At 43.2% G+C, this 18665-nt stretch overlaps 1 protein-coding gene across 2 annotated transcripts in view; it reads left to right on the top strand.

Annotated features, from left to right (window-relative positions):
• LOC137675690 (adenomatous polyposis coli protein-like) overlaps positions 1-18665 on the top strand; it is a 256623-nt gene that overhangs the window by 56007 nt on the left and 181951 nt on the right. For both annotated transcript variants that reach the window (XM_068421865.1, XM_068421864.1), the window contains exons 3-4: positions 15913-15997; positions 17380-17581. In XM_068421865.1, the coding sequence (XP_068277966.1) occupies positions 15913-15997; positions 17380-17581 (287 nt within the window). The remainder of the gene's footprint in view (positions 1-15912; positions 15998-17379; positions 17582-18665) is intronic.

The raw sequence follows: 18665 nt of genomic DNA, 5'->3' as shown, positions 1-18665 counted from the left end.
CAATCTCCTGCTTAGCCTGTTCAGTGTTTAAAGAAACCCTGCTTTATTCTGATCAGCTGTCTGTTTCTCTGATCATCAGTGTTTAATAGTCCGCATTATAATGCACAGAAAGATCACAGGAGATATTTTTGTATCTGGCACAAAACTTAGTTTATTATGTCATGATAAAATACAGCATATAATAATCCATGTGCATACAAAGCAAAATTTGAAGCCTAACATTTCCAGGGATCCTTGATACATGGCAAAATTCATAAGCTATATATATGCACACATATACAATGTATATTTATATATGAGATTGATCGAGTACATGGTAGTAGATGCATGCATTGAATGGAGACCCGTTTTACTTTACGGTACCAGAAACTTGAACAGTTTTCTGGGGATATTTACTGTGTCAAATAACAGGACTTCCTAATTTGTTTCCAAAGAAAGAGAGTGTTTTTAGCTTTGTCTTGCCTTTTCCCTTTTATCTTTGGGGAAGAGATTTTTAGTTGACATCACACACAGTAGAATGTTTCAGCAAGGCATACAGAAATAATGTTTTTTGAAGAATGATATTAAGATGTTGCAATATAAAAATAAAGCATTCAAGACATAAGAGAAATATTTATGTTGAATTAGATATACTTGATCTGGAATTGCTTAGTACCTGTAACCTATTCAATAATAGCAAACTGTGGTGTAACTGAAATGTTTCCATTTGAATCTTGAATTGAGTATGCTAGGTATTTCTGTGTGCATTGTTATACATCAGAATAGTAGCATTGTTTCAAAACTGTCATTGGAAATCTGATTTCTAGGTGATCTGAGGTATCTGATATAATTTATGCTAAGAAATCAAGTCAGACAGAGCACAGTGGATTATAGTTTCTTGATGGACCAAAAACAACATAGTAAAATCTCCACAGTAATTGCAGACTTGGAGCTTAGGGATATTTCTGTACTAAAGAGGGAACATGTCTGTGGCCCTGTGTCTTCGTTTAGCCCACACCCAGGGCTAAACAATAGCAGTTTTTCTCTCACACAATGTCCCTTCCCCAACCAAGGAAGGAAATTGGGAAAAAGAGGGAGACTTGTGGGTTAAAATTAAACAGATTTAATAAAATAAAGAAACCAATATAAATGCTAACACAAAACACACAAAAGTATACTTAGCTACAGAGTTGTAGCAGGTTGTCCAGGAATACCATTCATCAGCAATGAGAAAAAGGGAGGCTAGAAGAGAAGACAGCAAAACCAGCCCCACCTCTCCCTAGCAAACCCTCTCTTCTATAGCAAGCTTGATATTAATGATATAGAATACACCTGTGGGCCAGATCTGTTAGCAGACCCTCTCTCCTTGAGCCTAGAGACGTTTTATCTCTTGATTGCTCCAGCACAGGTGTGTGGCATCATCTGATTCAGCAAGAGCAGCAAGTAGCTTCAGCTGTTCCTCTTGGCTCTTGCTCTGGCATAATAGGCTTCCCACATTTCACCCTTTTTTGTTTATTGTAACATGTGTGTCACAAGCAGTAAGTTTACCAATAAAGTCTGATGTTAAACCAGCAAATAAGGCAGTAAAGATTTCTCTAATAAATGCACACATCTCTGAAGGTCAGCACTCGTTGGCATGTATTAGCTCTAGAATTACCACAGTTATCCAAGGAGCGGGAGAGGAGCGACCAAAGGAACCATAACTGATTTAATGAGCCATTCGCAGTTTCACTGTACCGCCCGTGTGTACTTAGACATGCATGGCTTAAGCTTTGAGACAAGCATATGCTACTGGCAGGATCAACCAGGTAAGTATTGAAAAGCAGTTTTAGTTTACATTGCTCTGCCTGTAAACCCTCCCCCCCCCTTTTTTTTTTTAGGTTTTTTTTTGTGTTTTTTTTTGTGTGTTTTTTTTTTGTTTGTTTGTTTTTGTTTTTAGGTTTTTTTTGATCATTGACTATCATGAGCTCCAGATATCTCATTTCTTCAAAGATTCCACAAGATACTGCTCTCTTTCTTCTCCTCAGCCACTGTAGTTTAGACAGAAAGGGCCATTCAGAACTAGATTCAGTCTCAAGGTCCTGCAACTGCTTGGAAGCTTGTATTCCATAAGTTCTTTGGATGATATGTGGAATGCTCATATTCTCTTATCATTGAGCCTTGTATCGGTGGCTGAGGCCAGATCCAACCCGCTGGCAACGTGTTCCGAGGCTGTTCATTTGTCTTGTTCTCGGATTGAGTATGTACACAACAGACCCTTGCACCCCTCTTCTGGTTTCCCTGTATGGGGTTTCCATCTTTATCAAATTTCAGTCGACATTGATTGCTCCAGTGATAGCCCTTTTTACACCTAGGACATACTCTTTTGGGTTTTTTAGGTCTTCTCTGCTCATCCTTTCTCAGATTTGGACAGTTCCTTCTAATATGTCCTATTTGGTTACATTCAAAACATTTTACTTCTGCTCGTCCCACAACAAGTTGCTGAGCTAGGGCACTTGCAATTAAAGTAGCCCTATGCTCTTCAGTGCCTATGTTCTGACAGGCTTTGATAAATTCTGCTATACTTCTGTAAGAGTTTCTTAGAAGGGCTAAAACTTTTTGGCAATCTGCATTTGCATTTTCATATGCCAGTTGTAATAACAGTGTTTCTGATACATTTTCATCAACGATCTGTCTGCTTAATGCAGTTTGTAAATGGTCAATGAATGTGACATAGGGTTCTTGGACTCCTTGTCTGACAGCTGCAAAAGAGGGTTGGCGTTTCCCTACCTCCGGCATGCGTTTCAAACACTTTACAGCTAATGCAGAGATCTGTTGTAGTCGTTGTCAAGGTAGCATTGCCTGTACTTCTGGTGTTGAAAACTGATTAATTTCCAAATATTCATTTAAGTCATCCATATTTTCCAAACTGTCCATAGCAGCAGCCTCCTGGTACTCTGCCTGCCACACCAAATATTGTGCAGGCGTTAAAATAATTCATAAGAGTGATTTCCAATCATGTGGAGTCATAGTATATGAGTCCCCAATAACTGTTATTAAATTCAAAGTATAATTACTATGCAAGCCATAATCTCTTACCACCTTTCATACTTCCTTAATCATCTCATAGGTGAGGTATTCATATTCAGGGGGATGATTTGGGCAGTATATTACTCACCATGCTGACGGCAATGCCAGATCTCCATTACGAGCAGCCTCCTCTCTGCATCTTTCTGCTTGCGTTTTATATTTCATTGTATGAGACTCCGGTATCTTTTCAGATTTCATTACATGAAACTCTGGTGGGTTTTTTGAGAAACCAATAGGTGGCTTAGCAGACACAGGATACAGAGGAGCTGTCGGTGCTCTGGCCGTAGTCGCTGCCGCTACTGCTGCTGGCTGGGAGATCTTTTGCACAGGAAAGACGGCAGCAGCCGTTTCTTTTGCTGATGTTAATCCTGTGAAATCTGGATTATAAAGATCATTTGATTCTCCAGGGATTGTTTCATCTGCAGGCTCCTTTTGCTCTTTCACATTCACCAAGGTATTAATAGGTGTGGATGCCTGAGATTTCAAACACTCCTCCACAGGCTGAAGTGCAGAGAGTGCTGTGAAAACAACCCTCCATGTTCTTCCTAGTTTTTCTATTTCATCCCTCACTTTTACCCAAATCTTTGCGTCATAGGTCCCTGATACAGGGAACCAGGTACAGTTATCTTTGATCCATATCAACAGTTGCATTAATTCCACTAGTTGAACCTTATAGCCTTGTTCTCACAGTAAACGCTGTAATATCTCAGTATGGAGCTTATGCTCTTGGGGACCAGCCTGTCCCATATTTATTGCCATTATGGAACTCACAGGTTCCTGGGAACTAGCAGCCTGTCCCATCTTTACTGTTATCGTGGAACTCACCAGTTCCTGGGGTTCTCACTGGTCCTGTAGGACTTCGCTCGCAAAGTAGGTCCCTTGTTCAGGCGCCAAATGTTGCAGACTGCTTTCCAATGTTGAAGTGGGCTGGACAGAGCTCAGGCACTGAGTGGTTTTTACAATCTATGCCTGCTTGTTCTGAGGAATGTTGTGGAGTTGTTACTTTGCTGTAGTGGTCATGAATGATAATAATGCTACTGCTTTAGAACTCTTAGCAGACCCTCTCTCCTTGAGCCTGGAGACCTTTTATCTCTTGATTGCTGGGTGTGGCATCACATCTCTTGATTGCTCTGGCACAGGTGTGTGGCATCATCTGAGTCTTGGCTCTTGCTCTGGCATAATAGGCTTCCCACAGGATCCGTGCCCTTCTTGTAGATGGGTGCCACATTTGCTAATTTCCAGTCAACTGGGACCTCCCTGGTTAGCCAGGACTGCTGATAAATGATGGAAAATAGCTTGGTGAGCACTTCCACCAGCTCCTTCAGTACCCTTGGGTGGATCCCACCTGGCCCCATAGACTTGTGTGTGTCTAGGCGGCATAGCAGGCTGCTAACCATTTCCCCTTGGCTTATGGGGGCTTCATTTTGCTCCCCATCCCTGTCCTCCAGCTCAGGGGACTGGGTGCCCAGAGAACAACTGGTCTTACTACTATAGACTGAGGCAAAGAAGGCATTAAGCGCCTCAGCCTTTTTCTCATCCTTTGTTGCTATGTTTCCCCCCACATCCAATAAAGGATGGAGATTCTCCTTGGCCCTCCTCTTGTTGCTGATGCATTTGTAGAACCATTTTTTATTGCCTTTTACAGCAGTGGCCAGATTAAGTTCTATTTGGGCTTTGGCCCTTCTAATTTTCTCTCTGCATAGCCTCACACCATCCTTGTAGTCCTCCTGAGTGGCCTGCCCCTTCTTCCAAAGGTCATAAACTCTAATTTTTTTCCTGAGTTCCAGCTAAAAATTCTCTGTTCAGCCAGGCTGATTTTCTTCCCTGCTGGCTCGTCTTTTGGCACATGGGGACGGCCTGCTCCTGCGCCTTTAAGATTTCCTTCTTGAAGAGTGTCCAGCTTTCCTGGACTCCTTTGCCCTTCAGGACTGTCTCCCAAGGGACTCTGTCAACCAGGCTCCTAAACAGGCCAAAGACTGCCCTCTGGAAGTCCAAGGTAGCAGTTGTGCTGACCACCCTTCCTTACTTCTCCAAGAATTGAAAACTTTATCATTTCATGATTGCTGTGCCCAAGACAGCCTCCAACCATCACATCACCCACAAGTCCTTCTCTGTTCACAAGCAACTGGTCCAGCGGGGCCCCTTCCATAGTTGGCTCCCTCACCAGCTGTGTCAGGAAGTTATCTCCCACGCACTCCAGGAACCTCTTAGACTGTTTCTTCTTTGCTGTATTATATTTCCAGCAGACATCTGGTAAGTTGAAGTCCTCCAACAAGGAGAGGAACAAAGGGATAAAATAGATATAGTGAAATGTCAGAAGTAATATTCATCAAAGTGTTCTAAAGTAACTAGAGTATGAAATTGCTGTACTTATAACTATAATGTGTAACCTGTTCCACCCTCTTCAGCAACTGGGAAAATCTAGGTATGACCCCTTTGGCTTTAAGTAAAAGCAGATTACAGCCTAAGAAAGAGAATTCCTTTACTAGAGTAGCCATGAGATTTGCATAATGAAAAGGTCACCCAAATGATTTCCCTTCTGTCAAGTCTCATCAGTTTGTTAGCCAGTCACATCTTGTTTGTTTGTGGATCATTAAGTTCCTGTGATAGGTTCCCTCTTTGCAGCAATTCAAGCAAATATGACTTGTTAGCCAGTGCTTCTTTTCTGTATAATCCCCACTATTTCAGTTTATTGCTTGAGAGATGAGAAATCTTCTAAGTCTTAGGTACCTCCATACCCAAACTTCTCTGACAAGTTTTCACTTGCTTCCTTATATGTTTTCCTTTATTTGTTATCTGTTAAACATAAGGGTAGTATTATACTGTCAACATACAGAATTTAAATTGAATGAAGTTTAGCATTCACTTTCTTATTTTTGCTATTCCACCAAACAGATGTCTGCAGTACCCAATTTATGCATATGTAATTTTCCTGCAAGTACTTTTACATATTTAAGTCCTTCTGGTTAAAACAACCACTTGTACTTGTCAGACAAAGGTAAAGCTCTAAACCAGAACACATAGCCTAATAATGGCATTGTTTTCTAAACAGTATATCTATGGAAAAGAAATAATGGAGAGTGTTATGTTTTGACCAAAATAAAAAAGCAACTCAACTAATGAATTGTAACAGAGAAATTTGAGAAATGTCATCTGGTATGCTGATGTTTAGCACTTGCTGTTACTTCATATTCAGAGAGAGCAGTCCTTAGCTACCTGGACATTATTCAGTCATGTAATTTGGTAACACAGGAAAAGGTGATAGTATTTTTGCTTAGCTGTTAATATTGGCTCTTGAAGCAAGAGGACTCATAACGTAGTAAAGTATCGTGAACATGATCTTTGAAATAGCAGAACTGTCATGCAGAGAGGTGAGAAGATGACTTCTAAGAAGGAAGTGGGAGGAAAGGTTGGATGTTTGGGTTGTTTTTGTTTGTGTGTTTTTTTTTTTCCTGCATCACACTGCTGTTCTCAGGAGAAAGGGGTCTGCTAGCTATTTCTAAATTTATCTGAGTTGACAGGTCTTTCAGAAACTTGAAATACTCCAAAGACCACTCTACATATCAACATTGCCCTTTTAGGCTTTTAAGCTGATTGCTGTCTGCAAATGCTATCTGACCTTATGTCAGATAATGTAAGAGCCCTTCAGGTTATTTGTTTGTCTGACTTTGCTGATAGGGCATATGTTACATATAGAGATGGTTGGGCCCTATGGCTAATGAGAATGCCCACGAATGTACTTAAAAGCAAAAGCGCAGCTGAGATTTTCTGAGTAGTGATTTTTATCATACCAGACTTGATCCTAAAGGCTGTGTCTGTTTCAGCAGGTAGTGTGCAGTGTGGTGGGTTGACCTTGGTTAGTTGCCAGATGCCCGCCCAGCTGCTCTTTCACTCCCCCTCCCTAACAAGACAGGGGAATAAAATAGAAGGAAAAAGCTTGTGGGTTGAGATAATGACAGGGAGATCACTTATCAATTACTGTCATGGGCAAAACAGACGTGTCTTGGGAAAATGAATTCATTGCCAATTAAGAATAGAGTAGGCTGGTGAGTGTATTGGGTTTACGTGGTGTCCTGGTTTCATTGGGATTTGGTTTCAGTTTGTGGCCAGCCATGGTGATCAAGGCCCCTAGCAGTTAAATGCAGGGCAGCTGACCCTGGCTGGCCCACAGGTGTATTCTATATCATTAACATCAAGTTCACTATAAAAGAGAGGGCTTTCAAGGAAGATGTGGGGGTTTTTCCCCTGTTTTCCTCATTGTGATTTCTGGAGTAACTTGCTAGTTGTTAGATAAGTATAATTTTGTATGTTTTGTGTTGTTATTTATATTGATCTCTTTATTTCATTAAATCTGTTCAACTTTAGTTTACAGGTCTCCCTCCTTTTCCCAATTCCCTTCCTCATTTGGGGAAGAGACATTGGGTGATAGAAAAACTGCTATTATTTAGCCCTAGGTGCAGGCTAAATGTAGGCAGTTTATTTGGCACCCAATGTAAATAGATCACCTGAGAGAACCATAGACTTTTGCTCTAAGAGCCTTAGAGGGTTGAAGTTTTCACAGATTTGACCGCTTTTGATATGAGCATTCATCTTGTTGGTAGCAGGGCTGCTGGGTGGAATTCTCTGGTGTTTGGTTTTATAGTTGCTTTTGGGATGGCTAATCAAATTTGTGGTTGTGCTGCTGTTTATTACTAGTTTTATGTGGTTTGTCACTTCTGGGCATGGACTTAAAGGTATCCCTCTGCTATGTGGTTTGGCATTGGTTTATGGTATTATAAATTCATTTGGAACTGTGCCCATTTCTTCTTTCTATGGAATGGGAATTGAGTGACCTGTATGTTCTTTTTCCCTTGAAGTGGATCTCACTGGCTTTTGAAAATTTTGAATACCTGTGGGATGTTTCGACCGCCATGCTCATATTATTAGGCCTTTTGAATGTTTTTCAGTTCTTGCTCTTGGCTTAACATGAGTATAAAGGCAGATACAGCACAGCTGCTGTAACCACTGTAACAGACACCGTAGCTACTCCAGGAAGCCACAATTGGAATTGCAGATACTCCGACCCTGCTAGTCCCTACAGCAGGCATCTCGGCTACCCCAGAGGCTATTCAGATCTCTGCACTGGGCACTGTGATTACTCAACTCTAGGAAGCACTTGCTGCGATGACCCAGACTTTGGCAACAAGGGCTGCAGCTAATCAGCCCCCAGTGATGGGTGATGCAGCTAACCTAGGGACTCAACCAGTGCTGGTATCAGTTGCCCCTGTAGAGAAGATGAAAATGACAAAAAGAGCAGATTGTGATGGCCTACCAGGGACATCACAGGAGGATGAGCCAGAGGTAACCACTTGATCCCTATCCCTGAATGAGCTGCGAGATATAAGTAGAGATTACAGCCATCATGAAGGCGAGCAACTTGTTACTTGGCTGCTCTGCTGCTGGGATAGTGGAGCTGATGGTCTCAAGTTAGAGGGTAGAGAAGCCAAGCAGCTGGGACCAATGGCTAGAGAAGTGGGTATTGATAGGGGTCTTGCAAGTGGTGCAGAGCCCCTCACTATCTGGCGGCAACTCCTGTGAAGTGCAGGGAACAGGTATCCCTTTAGGGATGATGTCATATACCACCCAGGCAAGTGGACAACCAATGAGAGAGGTGTCAAGAATCTCAGGGAAATAGCTGTGCGGGAGCTGATTTTTGCTGACCTGGATGACCCGCACACACCAGTAGATCCAGATGCACTCAAAGTTACCGGACCCATATGGTGCAAGTGGGTACAGACCGCACCACTGTCGTATGGCAACTCATTAGCATTATTTAGCTGGGGAGATGCCGATGCACCAACAGTGGGTGACATAGATAATTGGATCTGGCAATATGCAGACAATCTCTTTTCCTCCCCACGGGCCAGCGTCTCTGCTGTGGACAAACTGTCTGAGAAATCCACAGAACTGCTTGGTGAGGTGTTGGAGAAATTTTCCCAGATGGAGGACAGACCCTGCTCCCCACTTGTACCGAAGAATGTCTCAGCCATCAGGAGACAGCATTCCCTTGCAAGACCTACTCGGGAGAGATGGTACATGAGGAGAAGAAACAGGACTGCACACAATCCAATGTGAATCAAAGTGAAGACTCTTTATTAAGCATAAGCTGTCCCTTTTATACATTTGTACTTTCCCTGGCTGTAAGCATGTACATTGCTATTGGTTAATATTACTGTCCACACTTCAAGCATACTCTTCTTTGATGTGTTGATTGGTTACTGCTCTGCCACTGGTCCTTTCTTAATTGGCTCCATCAGTTCTTGTTTCTTCTCCTCCGTGTTCGGCTCCCCTCGGCTACTCCCTCAATTCTTGTTTGCTCAACTGCTGTTTTTCCTCATTTCTTCTCTCCAAGGTCAGCTTATTGACACTAACTACATGACTCTTGTCACGCAGCTAGGCCCTCACTCCATACTCTCATACTTCTGGCTCATTACATGACCATTCTCCTCCAAAAACCCCTCTACAGGTACACATCACGAGGTGCCCTATGGTTTTTCCTGTGCGACGATGGGGAAGACATAAGGAAACGGGATGGAAAACCTATCTCGGCTTTACGGACAAGCGTACGTGAGTTACAAGGTGAACCGATTAGGAGTGGGGCTTCTTCCAGGAAATTTGTTGCTCCATTTTCCAATGGGAAGCTCTCCAGACAGCATAGATGAACTTTGGATCCCTATTTACCAGATGTGAATAATGGGGATCAAATCTATGTGAGCCACGCGAACCGAAGTGTTGATAACTACCACTTATGTTCAGGATTAGAGGGGCCCTGCCTCCAGCCAGGTGGAGGAGAGGGATGACTGTGTTTTTTGGACTGTGTGGATTCGATGGCCTGGCACATCAGAAATACAGCAGTATAAGTCTCTAGTGGACACTGGTGCACAATGTACCGTAATGCCATCAAACTACAAAGGGACAGAATCAATTTGTATCTCTGGTGTGACAGAGGGCTCCCAAGAGCTGACAGTATTGGAAGCTGAAGTGAGTCTGACTGGAACTGAGTGGCAGATGCACCCTATTGTGACTGGCCCAGATGCCCCATGCATTCTTGGTATAGATTACCTGAGAAAGAGGGTATTTCAAGGACGTGAGGGGTACCGGTGGGTGTTTGGTGTAGTGGCTGTGGAGACGGAAGAAATTAGACAGCTGTCTACCCTGCCTGGTCTATCAGAGGACCCTTCTATTGTGGGGCTGCTGAGGATCAAGGAGCAAAAGGTGCCTATTGCTACTACTACAGTCCACCGATGGCAATATCGGACTAAGAGACTCACTGATCCCCATCCATGAGCTGATCTCTCAACTGGAGAACCAAGGAGTAAAAACGCACTCCCTCTTCAATAGTCCTATGCGGCCAGTGTGAAAGTCTAATGGGGAATGGAGACTAACTGTGGACTAAATGAAGTCACACCACCACAGAGTGCTGCTGTACAGGACATGTTAGAACTCCATTATGAACTGGAGTCAAAGGCAGCCAAGTGGTATGCCATGTTTTACACCACAAATGTGTTGTTCTCCATTCCTTTGGCAGTGGAGTGTAGGCAACAGTTTGCTTTCACCTGGAGGGGCATCTAATACACTTGGAATCGACTGCCCTGGGGGTGGAACCATAGCCCCACCATTTGCCATGGACTGGTCCAGACTGCACTGGAGAAGGGTGGAGCTCCGGAACACCTGCAGTACATTGATAACATCATTGTAGAGGGTGATACAGCAGGAGAAGTTTTTGAAAAAGGGGAAAAAGTCATTCGAATCCTTCTAGAAGCTGGTTTTGCCATCAAACGTGGAAAGGTCAAGGGACCTGCAAAAGAGATCCAGTTTTTAGGGATCAAGTGGCAAGATGGCTGCCATCAGATCCCAGTGGATGTAATAAAATAATGCCATGTCTCCACCAACTAACAGAAAGGAGACACAAGCTTTCCTAGGTGTAGTAGGCTTCTGGAGGATGCCCATTCCCCATTACAGTCAGATTGTGAGCCCTCTCTATGAAGTGACTCGGAAGAAGAATGACTTTAAATGGGGCCCTGAGCAACAACAGGCTTTTGAGCAAATTAAACAAGACAGAGTTCATGCAGTGACCCTTGGACCAGTCCGGATGGGACCAGAAGGAAAGAACATCCTCTATACTGCAGCCAGGGAGAATGGTCCTACCTGGAGCCTCTGGGAAAAGGCACCGGGGGAGACTTCAGGTCGATCCCTAGGGTTTTGTGAGCCGGGGATAGAGAGGATCAGAGGACTGTTATATTCCAACAGAAAAAGAGATACTGGCAGCCTAAGAAGGAGTTGCAGCTGCCTCAGAAGTAATTGGCACTGAGGCACAGCTCCTCCTGGCACCCAGATTGCCAGTGTTGAACTGGATGTTTAAAGGACAGACCCCCTCTACACATCGTACAACTGATGCCATGTGGAGAAAGTGGGTTGCATTGATTACTTAGTGGGCCCGCATAGGGAACCTCAGTCGCCCAGGAGTTCTGGAAGTGATCATGGACTATCCAGAAGGCAAAGATTTTGGAATGTTGCCAGAGGAGGAGGTCATGTGTGCTGAAGAGGCCCCACCATACAATAGACTGTCAGACAATGAGAAGCATCATGCCTTGTTCACCGATGGATCTTGTCGTATTGCAGGCAAGCAGTGAAAGTGGAAAGCTGCTGTGTGGAGTCCTATGAAATGAGTGGCGGAAGCAGCTGAGGGAGAAGGTGAGTGGAGTCAGTATGCAGAAGTAAAAGTCATCCAGCTGGCTCTAGACATTGCTGAGTGAGAAAAATGGCCAGTACTCTACCTGATTACTGAGTCATGGATGGTTGCAAATGCCCTGTGGGGATGGCTGAAGCAGTGGAAGAAAAACAACTGGCAGCGCAGAGGCAAACCCATCTGGGCAGCTGAATTATGGCAGGATATTGCTATCTGATGAGAGAAGCTGGTTGTGAAGGTATGTCACGTAGATGCTCACGCACCAAAGAGTCGAGTCACTAAGGAACAGCAAAACAACCAGCAGGTGGATCAAGCTGCTAAGATCAAAGTGTCTCAAGTAGATCTGGACTAGCAGCATAAAGGTGAACTATTTTTAGCTTGGTGGGCCCATAATACATCAGGCCATCAAGGCAGAGATGCAACATATACAGATGGGCCTGTGACCAGGGGATGGATTTGACCATGGACAGTATTGCAGAGGTCATCCATGAATGTGAAACTTGTGCTGCAATTGTGGCCACAATGGTGGAAGCAAGTACTGGCTGGTTGGAAACATACCCTGTGCCTCATGCCACTGCCTGTAACAGTATTATGGGCCTTGAAATGCAGATTTTTTGTGGCGACACGGCACTCTGAACAGAATAGAGTCAGACAAGGGGACTCATTTCCGAAATAGCCTCATAGACACCTGGGCTAAAGAGCATGGTATTGAATGGATATATCACATCCCCTACTGTGCACCAGCTGCTGGGAAAGTTGAATGATGTAATGGGCTGTTGAAGACAACACTGAAAGCAATGGGTGATGGGCCTTTCAAAAATTGGGATGAACACTTAGCTAAGACCACCTGGTTAGTTAATACCAGGGGATCTGTCAACCGGGCTGGTCCTGCTCAATCCGAGCTGTTGTGCACTGTAGAGGGGGATAAAATCCCTGTGGTTCATGGAGGAAATAGGTTGGGGAAAATAGTTTGGATTACCCCTGCCTTGAGCAAAGGCAAACCTATGTGTGGAATTGCTTTTGCTCAAGGACCTGGGTGCACCTGGTGGATGCTGCAGGAGGATGGGGAAGTTAAATGTGTACCCCAAGGAGATTTGATTCTGGGTGAGAATAGCCAATAATTGTATACTGCTACGCATAATTTATTACAGTAAGAATCACCCCAGACCTTGAACATGAGCTGCAGTAGATACACCAACTGCAAGATCAAGATGTAATACACTATCCTGCTGTGCCCAACTTCAACAGTCCATAACGCTGTATTGAGGCCTGGTCCTGAGCTGCTAACTGAGTGGATCCCACACCAATGTTTTTCCTGCCCTGAGAAATATTCTGAGAAATGGAACCCGTGGGTTTGGACTGAATTGATTCAATGGACTTCTTGGAGAGATAACTCATGGACTGGAGAGAATATCTGTGTGTATATGTGGATGTGTATGTATGTTGAGGGATGGGGAAAATAGTAGTGATTTGATGTAAATGATGTAGAATAAGGGGTGGAATCCTGTCCTGGTTTCATTGGGATTTGGTTTCAGATTGTGGCCAGCTATGGTGATGAAGGCCCTTAGCAGTTAAATCCAGGGCAGCTGACCCAGGCTGGCCCATAGGTGTATTCTATATCATTAACATCATGCTCACTATAAAAGGGAGGGCTTGCTGGGAAGAGGTGGGTGCTCTTCTTGCTTTCCTTCCTTTTTTTTTTCCCCCTCTTTTTTTTTCTTTTCCTTCTTCCTTTTCCTTCTTCTTCCTTCTCTTCATTGTGATTTCTGTTGCAATTTGCCAGTTGTTAGATAAGCATACTTTTGTCTGTTTTGTGTTGTTATTTATATTGATTTCTTCATTTCATTAAGTCTGTTCAACTTTAGCCTACAGGTCTCCCTCTTTTTCCCAATTCCCTTCCTCATTTGGGGAAGGGACATTGGGTGATAGAAAAACTGCTTGTTGTTTAGCCCTGGGTGCAGGCTAAATGTGGACATTTGGCAAGGTTTTGGTAGTGGGGGGGGCTACAGGGGTGGCTTCTGTGAGAAGATGCCCATGCTTCCCCCATGTCTGATAGAGCCAGTTCCAGCTGGCTCAAAGATGGACCCACTGCTGGCTAAACCTGAGCTAATCAGGGACAGTGGTAGTACCTCTGTGATAACATTTAAGAAAGGGTTAAAAACTGCTCTGCAACAGCAGCTGTTAGACAGGAGTGAGAATATGTGAGAGAAACAATTCTCTTGACACCAAGGTCAGTGAAGCAGGAGGGGGAGGAGGTGCTCCAGGTGCCGGACCAGAGATTATTCCTCCACAGCCTGTGGTGAAGACCATGGTGAGGCAGGTTGTCCCTATGGAGGTCCACAGTGGAGCAGATATCTACCCTGCAGCCCATTGGAAGGACCCACTTTGAGAAGTTTGTGAAGGGCTGTATCCTGTGGGTTGGACCCCATGCTGGAAGAGGGGAATAGCATGAGGAGAAAGGAGCAGCAGAGATTACAGTCAATCCATTACATGTTACCCCCATTCCTCATTTTCCTGTACCATTTGTGGGAAGGAGGTAGAGAAATTGGTAGTGAAGTTGAGCCTGGGAAGAAGGGAGGGGTGGGCATAAGGTGTTTTAAGATTTGGTTTTTATTTCTAATTATTCTACTGTGATTTAGATTGGCAATAAATTAAATTAATTTTCCTGAGTTGAATCTCTTTTTCCTGTGATGGTAATTGCTGAGTGATCTCCCTGTCTGTATCTTGACCCATGAGCCTTTCATTGCATTTTTCTCCCCCTGTCCAGTTGAGGACGGGGAGTGATAGAGCAGCTTGCAGGCACCTGGTGTCCAGCCAAGGTCAACCCACCACAGTGAGAAACAAAGACAAAAACTAAAACACTTTCTCCACACCCCAGCCTTTTTCCTAGGCTCAGCTTCATTCCCAACTCCTCTATTTCCCCCCCTTCCCCTCCACCCAATGGTGCATGGGGAATGGGGAGTTGCAGTCAGTTCATAATGGTTCTCTGCTGCTCCTTCCTCTTTGCACTTTTCCCTTGCTCCAGAATGGGTATTCCCCATGGGCTGCAGTATTTCAGGATAAACCTGCTCCAGTGTGAGCCCTCCATGGTCTGCAGTTCCTGTCAGGAGAGCCTCCTCTAGTGTGGTTCCTTCTCATGAGCTGCAGTTTCCTTCAGGGAATATCCACCTGTTCTGTCATGAGGCCCTCCATGGGCTTCGGTGTGGATATTTGCTCTGGTGTGGTCCTCTTCACAGGCTGCAAGGGCAATCTCTGCTCCAGTGCCCAGAGCACCTCCTCCCCCTTATTCTTCACTGACTTTGGTGTTCTCAGGCTTGTTTCTCTTGTTGTTTGTTCCCCCCCCCCCCCCCCCCCCCCCCCCCTTGCTTCTCACACTCACACACTGCCTGTGCAGCATTTTACCCTTTGTTAAATAGATTTTCACAGAGGTGCCACCAGCTTCACTGGTTGGCTCAGCTTTGACCAGTAGAGCTGGCTGAAATCAACCTTGTCCAGCACAGGACAGCCCATGGTCTGTTCTCACAGAAGCTACCCCTGCAGACTCCGTCTGCTACCAAAACCTTGCCATGTAAACCCAGTGCATTCCATTGTGCAGCTGGCTATAGATGAACAGATCTGTATATGACTTACATTGAGGACCCAGTATTCATATTATGTGTTTCAGGGGGGTTTACTTTTGGTCTAGCTCCAGCCTGGTCCCATGGAGTGAAGGCCCATTAATGGTCTGAGTGTAATTACTCACTTAGTTTGATCTGAAAGGAGTTTAGCTTACACTCTGAAATCACTCAGAAATTGAAGAAATTTGACTGTACTTTGTGCTTCCTTTTCTCCATCTGTAAATTAGAGGTAAGTGATATTTGCTTTGAGAAGAACTTTTAAATAAACTGATAAATTGTGTTATCAGAGAAGGTGAATTATTTAATATAGACTTTATGTTGTGACAGTGTTTGGGAAATACTGTAGAATATATTTGATGGAAATTAAAGTTATGACACTTGATCACTGCTTGCATTAAATGTCGTTTACATCAGTGTCACAGTAGCTGTTGCATAAATGTGTACTTGAGGGCAGGATAAGATGTATTTACCTTGGTTTATTATTGTAAGAGTTTCTTAATTATCCTTAATTTCTTATAGGAGGTGCTGAAACAGCTACAGGGAAATATTGAAGATGAGACAATGGCATCTTCTGGACAAACTGACTTAATGGAACGACTTAAAGGTAAATTTAGAATTATGCTCTAAGTAGGTTCATTTGTTTCTTAGTTGTTGTTGCTTTAGGATAAAATTTTCCAACTCAGCTGTATCTTCTTTCCAGTGCTAATTTTGGAAGTTAGGCATAATCTCAGTGTCTGTTACTTTTTGCCAATTATTTTAAGACACATTTTCAAAAAATAATGTGTTCTTATGTTGCTTTTGTGCTTTTGCTATTGTTACCCCAAGGCTTCATGTGAATTGCATTTGATATATCTTATACTTTATTCACTTCTTAATGAAAAAACTGTTTTTAATTGTTTAAATTAGTGGTGGATTAGTTCCACTAATTTTCTGAACTCATTTACATGCCCTGCCCTTTCCCTGTCACATTACTAAAACTGTATCTGTCATGCTGAAAATTGATGCCCCCTTCCCTAGAGCGTGTGGTGAAATGTGTACCCATCCTGTTATGAGATGTGCAGAGCAAGCCTGGATCAGTGACTCCCTGCATACATCTGTTATCCCTATCACAGAGCCAGAAATATTGTAGAGGCTGTCTACATTTAGGCCCCTATGGTGGAAACACTTATCATTTACATGATGGCAGAGCATCTGTGGGATCCCTGAGAAAGAAACTATTAGGAAGTGGGACACAAGAGCAATGCATATGATATTTATGCCACATACTGCCTGTTTTTTAAGAAAGGCAGTGTCCTGGTTTCATTGGATTTGGTTTCAGTTTGTGGCCAGCCATGGTGATCAAGGCCCTCAGCAGTTAAATCCAGGGCAGCTGACCCAGGCTGGCCCACAGGTGTATTCTATATCATTGACATCAAGCTCACTATAAAAGAGAGGGTTTGCTGGGAAAAGGTGGGGCTCTTCCTGCTCTCCTTGTTTCTTTTCCCTTCTTCCTCATTGTGATTGCTAGAGCAACTTGCTAGTGATCTGTAGATAAGTATACTTTTGTCTGTTTTGTGTGGTCATTTATATTGATTTCTTCATTTCATTAAATCTGGTTAACTTTATTCTGCAAGTCTCCCTCTCCTTTTTCCAATTCCCTTCCTCATTTGGGGAAGGGACATTGGGTGAGAGAAAAACTGCTATTGTTTAGCCCTGGGTGTGGGCTAAACGAAGATAGGCAGGCATACTGGTGTCATGATACTGTTCTGGTTGGCAGGATTGTAGTTTGGGCATCTCCTCATTTAGAGGATTAGTATTCTCTAACTGTACCATTAAGATTGGTTTTGTTCACATTATGTTCTCTGTATCCTAAAGCAAAATGTTTTAAATGTTTCCATCAAAAAAGTCATAGATTTGTTCATGAAGTAGGAAATTAAGATAGAAATGATCTTTTAGATTTGTGCTGCTCAATTTCAGCTCTGAAAATGTTTGTTCTTTGTTACCCAGAACTGAACTTGGAAAGTAGTAACTTCCCTGGAGTGAAGTTAAGGCCAAAGGTGTCTATGCGTTCATATGGGAACTGGGAAGGGTCTGTGTCAAGCCCTTCAGGAGAGTGCAGTCCTGTTCCCATAGGATCATTTCCAAGAAGAGGATTTATGAATGGAAGCAGAGAAAGCACTGGTTATTTAGAAGAGCTAGAAAGAGAGAGGTAAACTTCTTCATTTATTCATTCAGTATGCATTGACTTCTAATTTTAACATGAAAATTTATTAACATATATTTAGCTATCATGCATATGATTTTGATCAATGGTATATTTATCCTACCAGGGATGGAAACCAGGAATATACATTAGATTTAAATACACAAAACCATCAGAAATCCTAAACCACATAATATAGCTTCTGCATTATGTGTATTTCATTGTTACTGTTTGTTTGCTGTAGGCTATTTTATTTTGATCAGCAGATTTTCAGCACCTTAAATATTTTTTGGAGGTGGGGGGTGGAGCATCCCAAACACTTCTATATCGTCTCACCACTATTGATAAGTGCTGAAACTGTAGCAATGTGATGGTGCAGTCTTTCTCTTGTTTGTAAAGGGTTATAGCTACCATAGGTGGTTGATTGGTTACTTAATATTATGAGTTGTTTAACTTGTGATTCTTTTCTCTTAACAAAAATGACTGCTAAACAAAGGCATCTTGAAGATGTCATCTCCATATGATGTTTTGTCTGTTGGCAAAACCATAGACGCTCTTTTTTTCTTGGAAGGTAATATGAAGAACATACATCTAGGGCATATTGCAAAGTTGTCCCATAATATCAATCAGTTGTGAAGGAAATGCAAAGAAAGAGACATGCAACTGTTTCCATTTAAGGCTTCTTTATATCCTAAAATGAATCTGACTGAAATCACAGATGTTTTCAGAGGCCTCTCTGCAAGACAGGAGTTTCTAAAGATATAGGCATTGAAAGCTACTTGATGGATGGGATGTGTGGTGGGTTGAACTTGGCTGGCTGCCAGGTGCCCACCCAGCTGCGCTCTCACTTCCCCTTCTCAACAGGACAGGGGGAGAAAATATGTTGAAAAAGCTCATGGGTCAAGATAAGGACAGAGATATCACTCAATCATTATCATAGGCAAACCAGACTCAACTTGGGGAAAATCAATTTATTTTACTGCCAATTAATAACAGAGGATAGTGACAAATAAAAACAAAACTAAAACCACTTTCCTCCCACCCCTGCCTTCTTCCCAGGCTCAACTTCACTCCCGATTTCTCTATCTTC

Source organism: Nyctibius grandis, chromosome W (assembly GCF_013368605.1).
Source record: "Nyctibius grandis isolate bNycGra1 chromosome W, bNycGra1.pri, whole genome shotgun sequence".
Taxonomy (NCBI): domain Eukaryota; kingdom Metazoa; phylum Chordata; class Aves; order Nyctibiiformes; family Nyctibiidae; genus Nyctibius; species Nyctibius grandis.
Note: the sequence above shows the minus strand (reverse complement) of the source record. Positions and strands in the feature narration are given on the sequence as shown.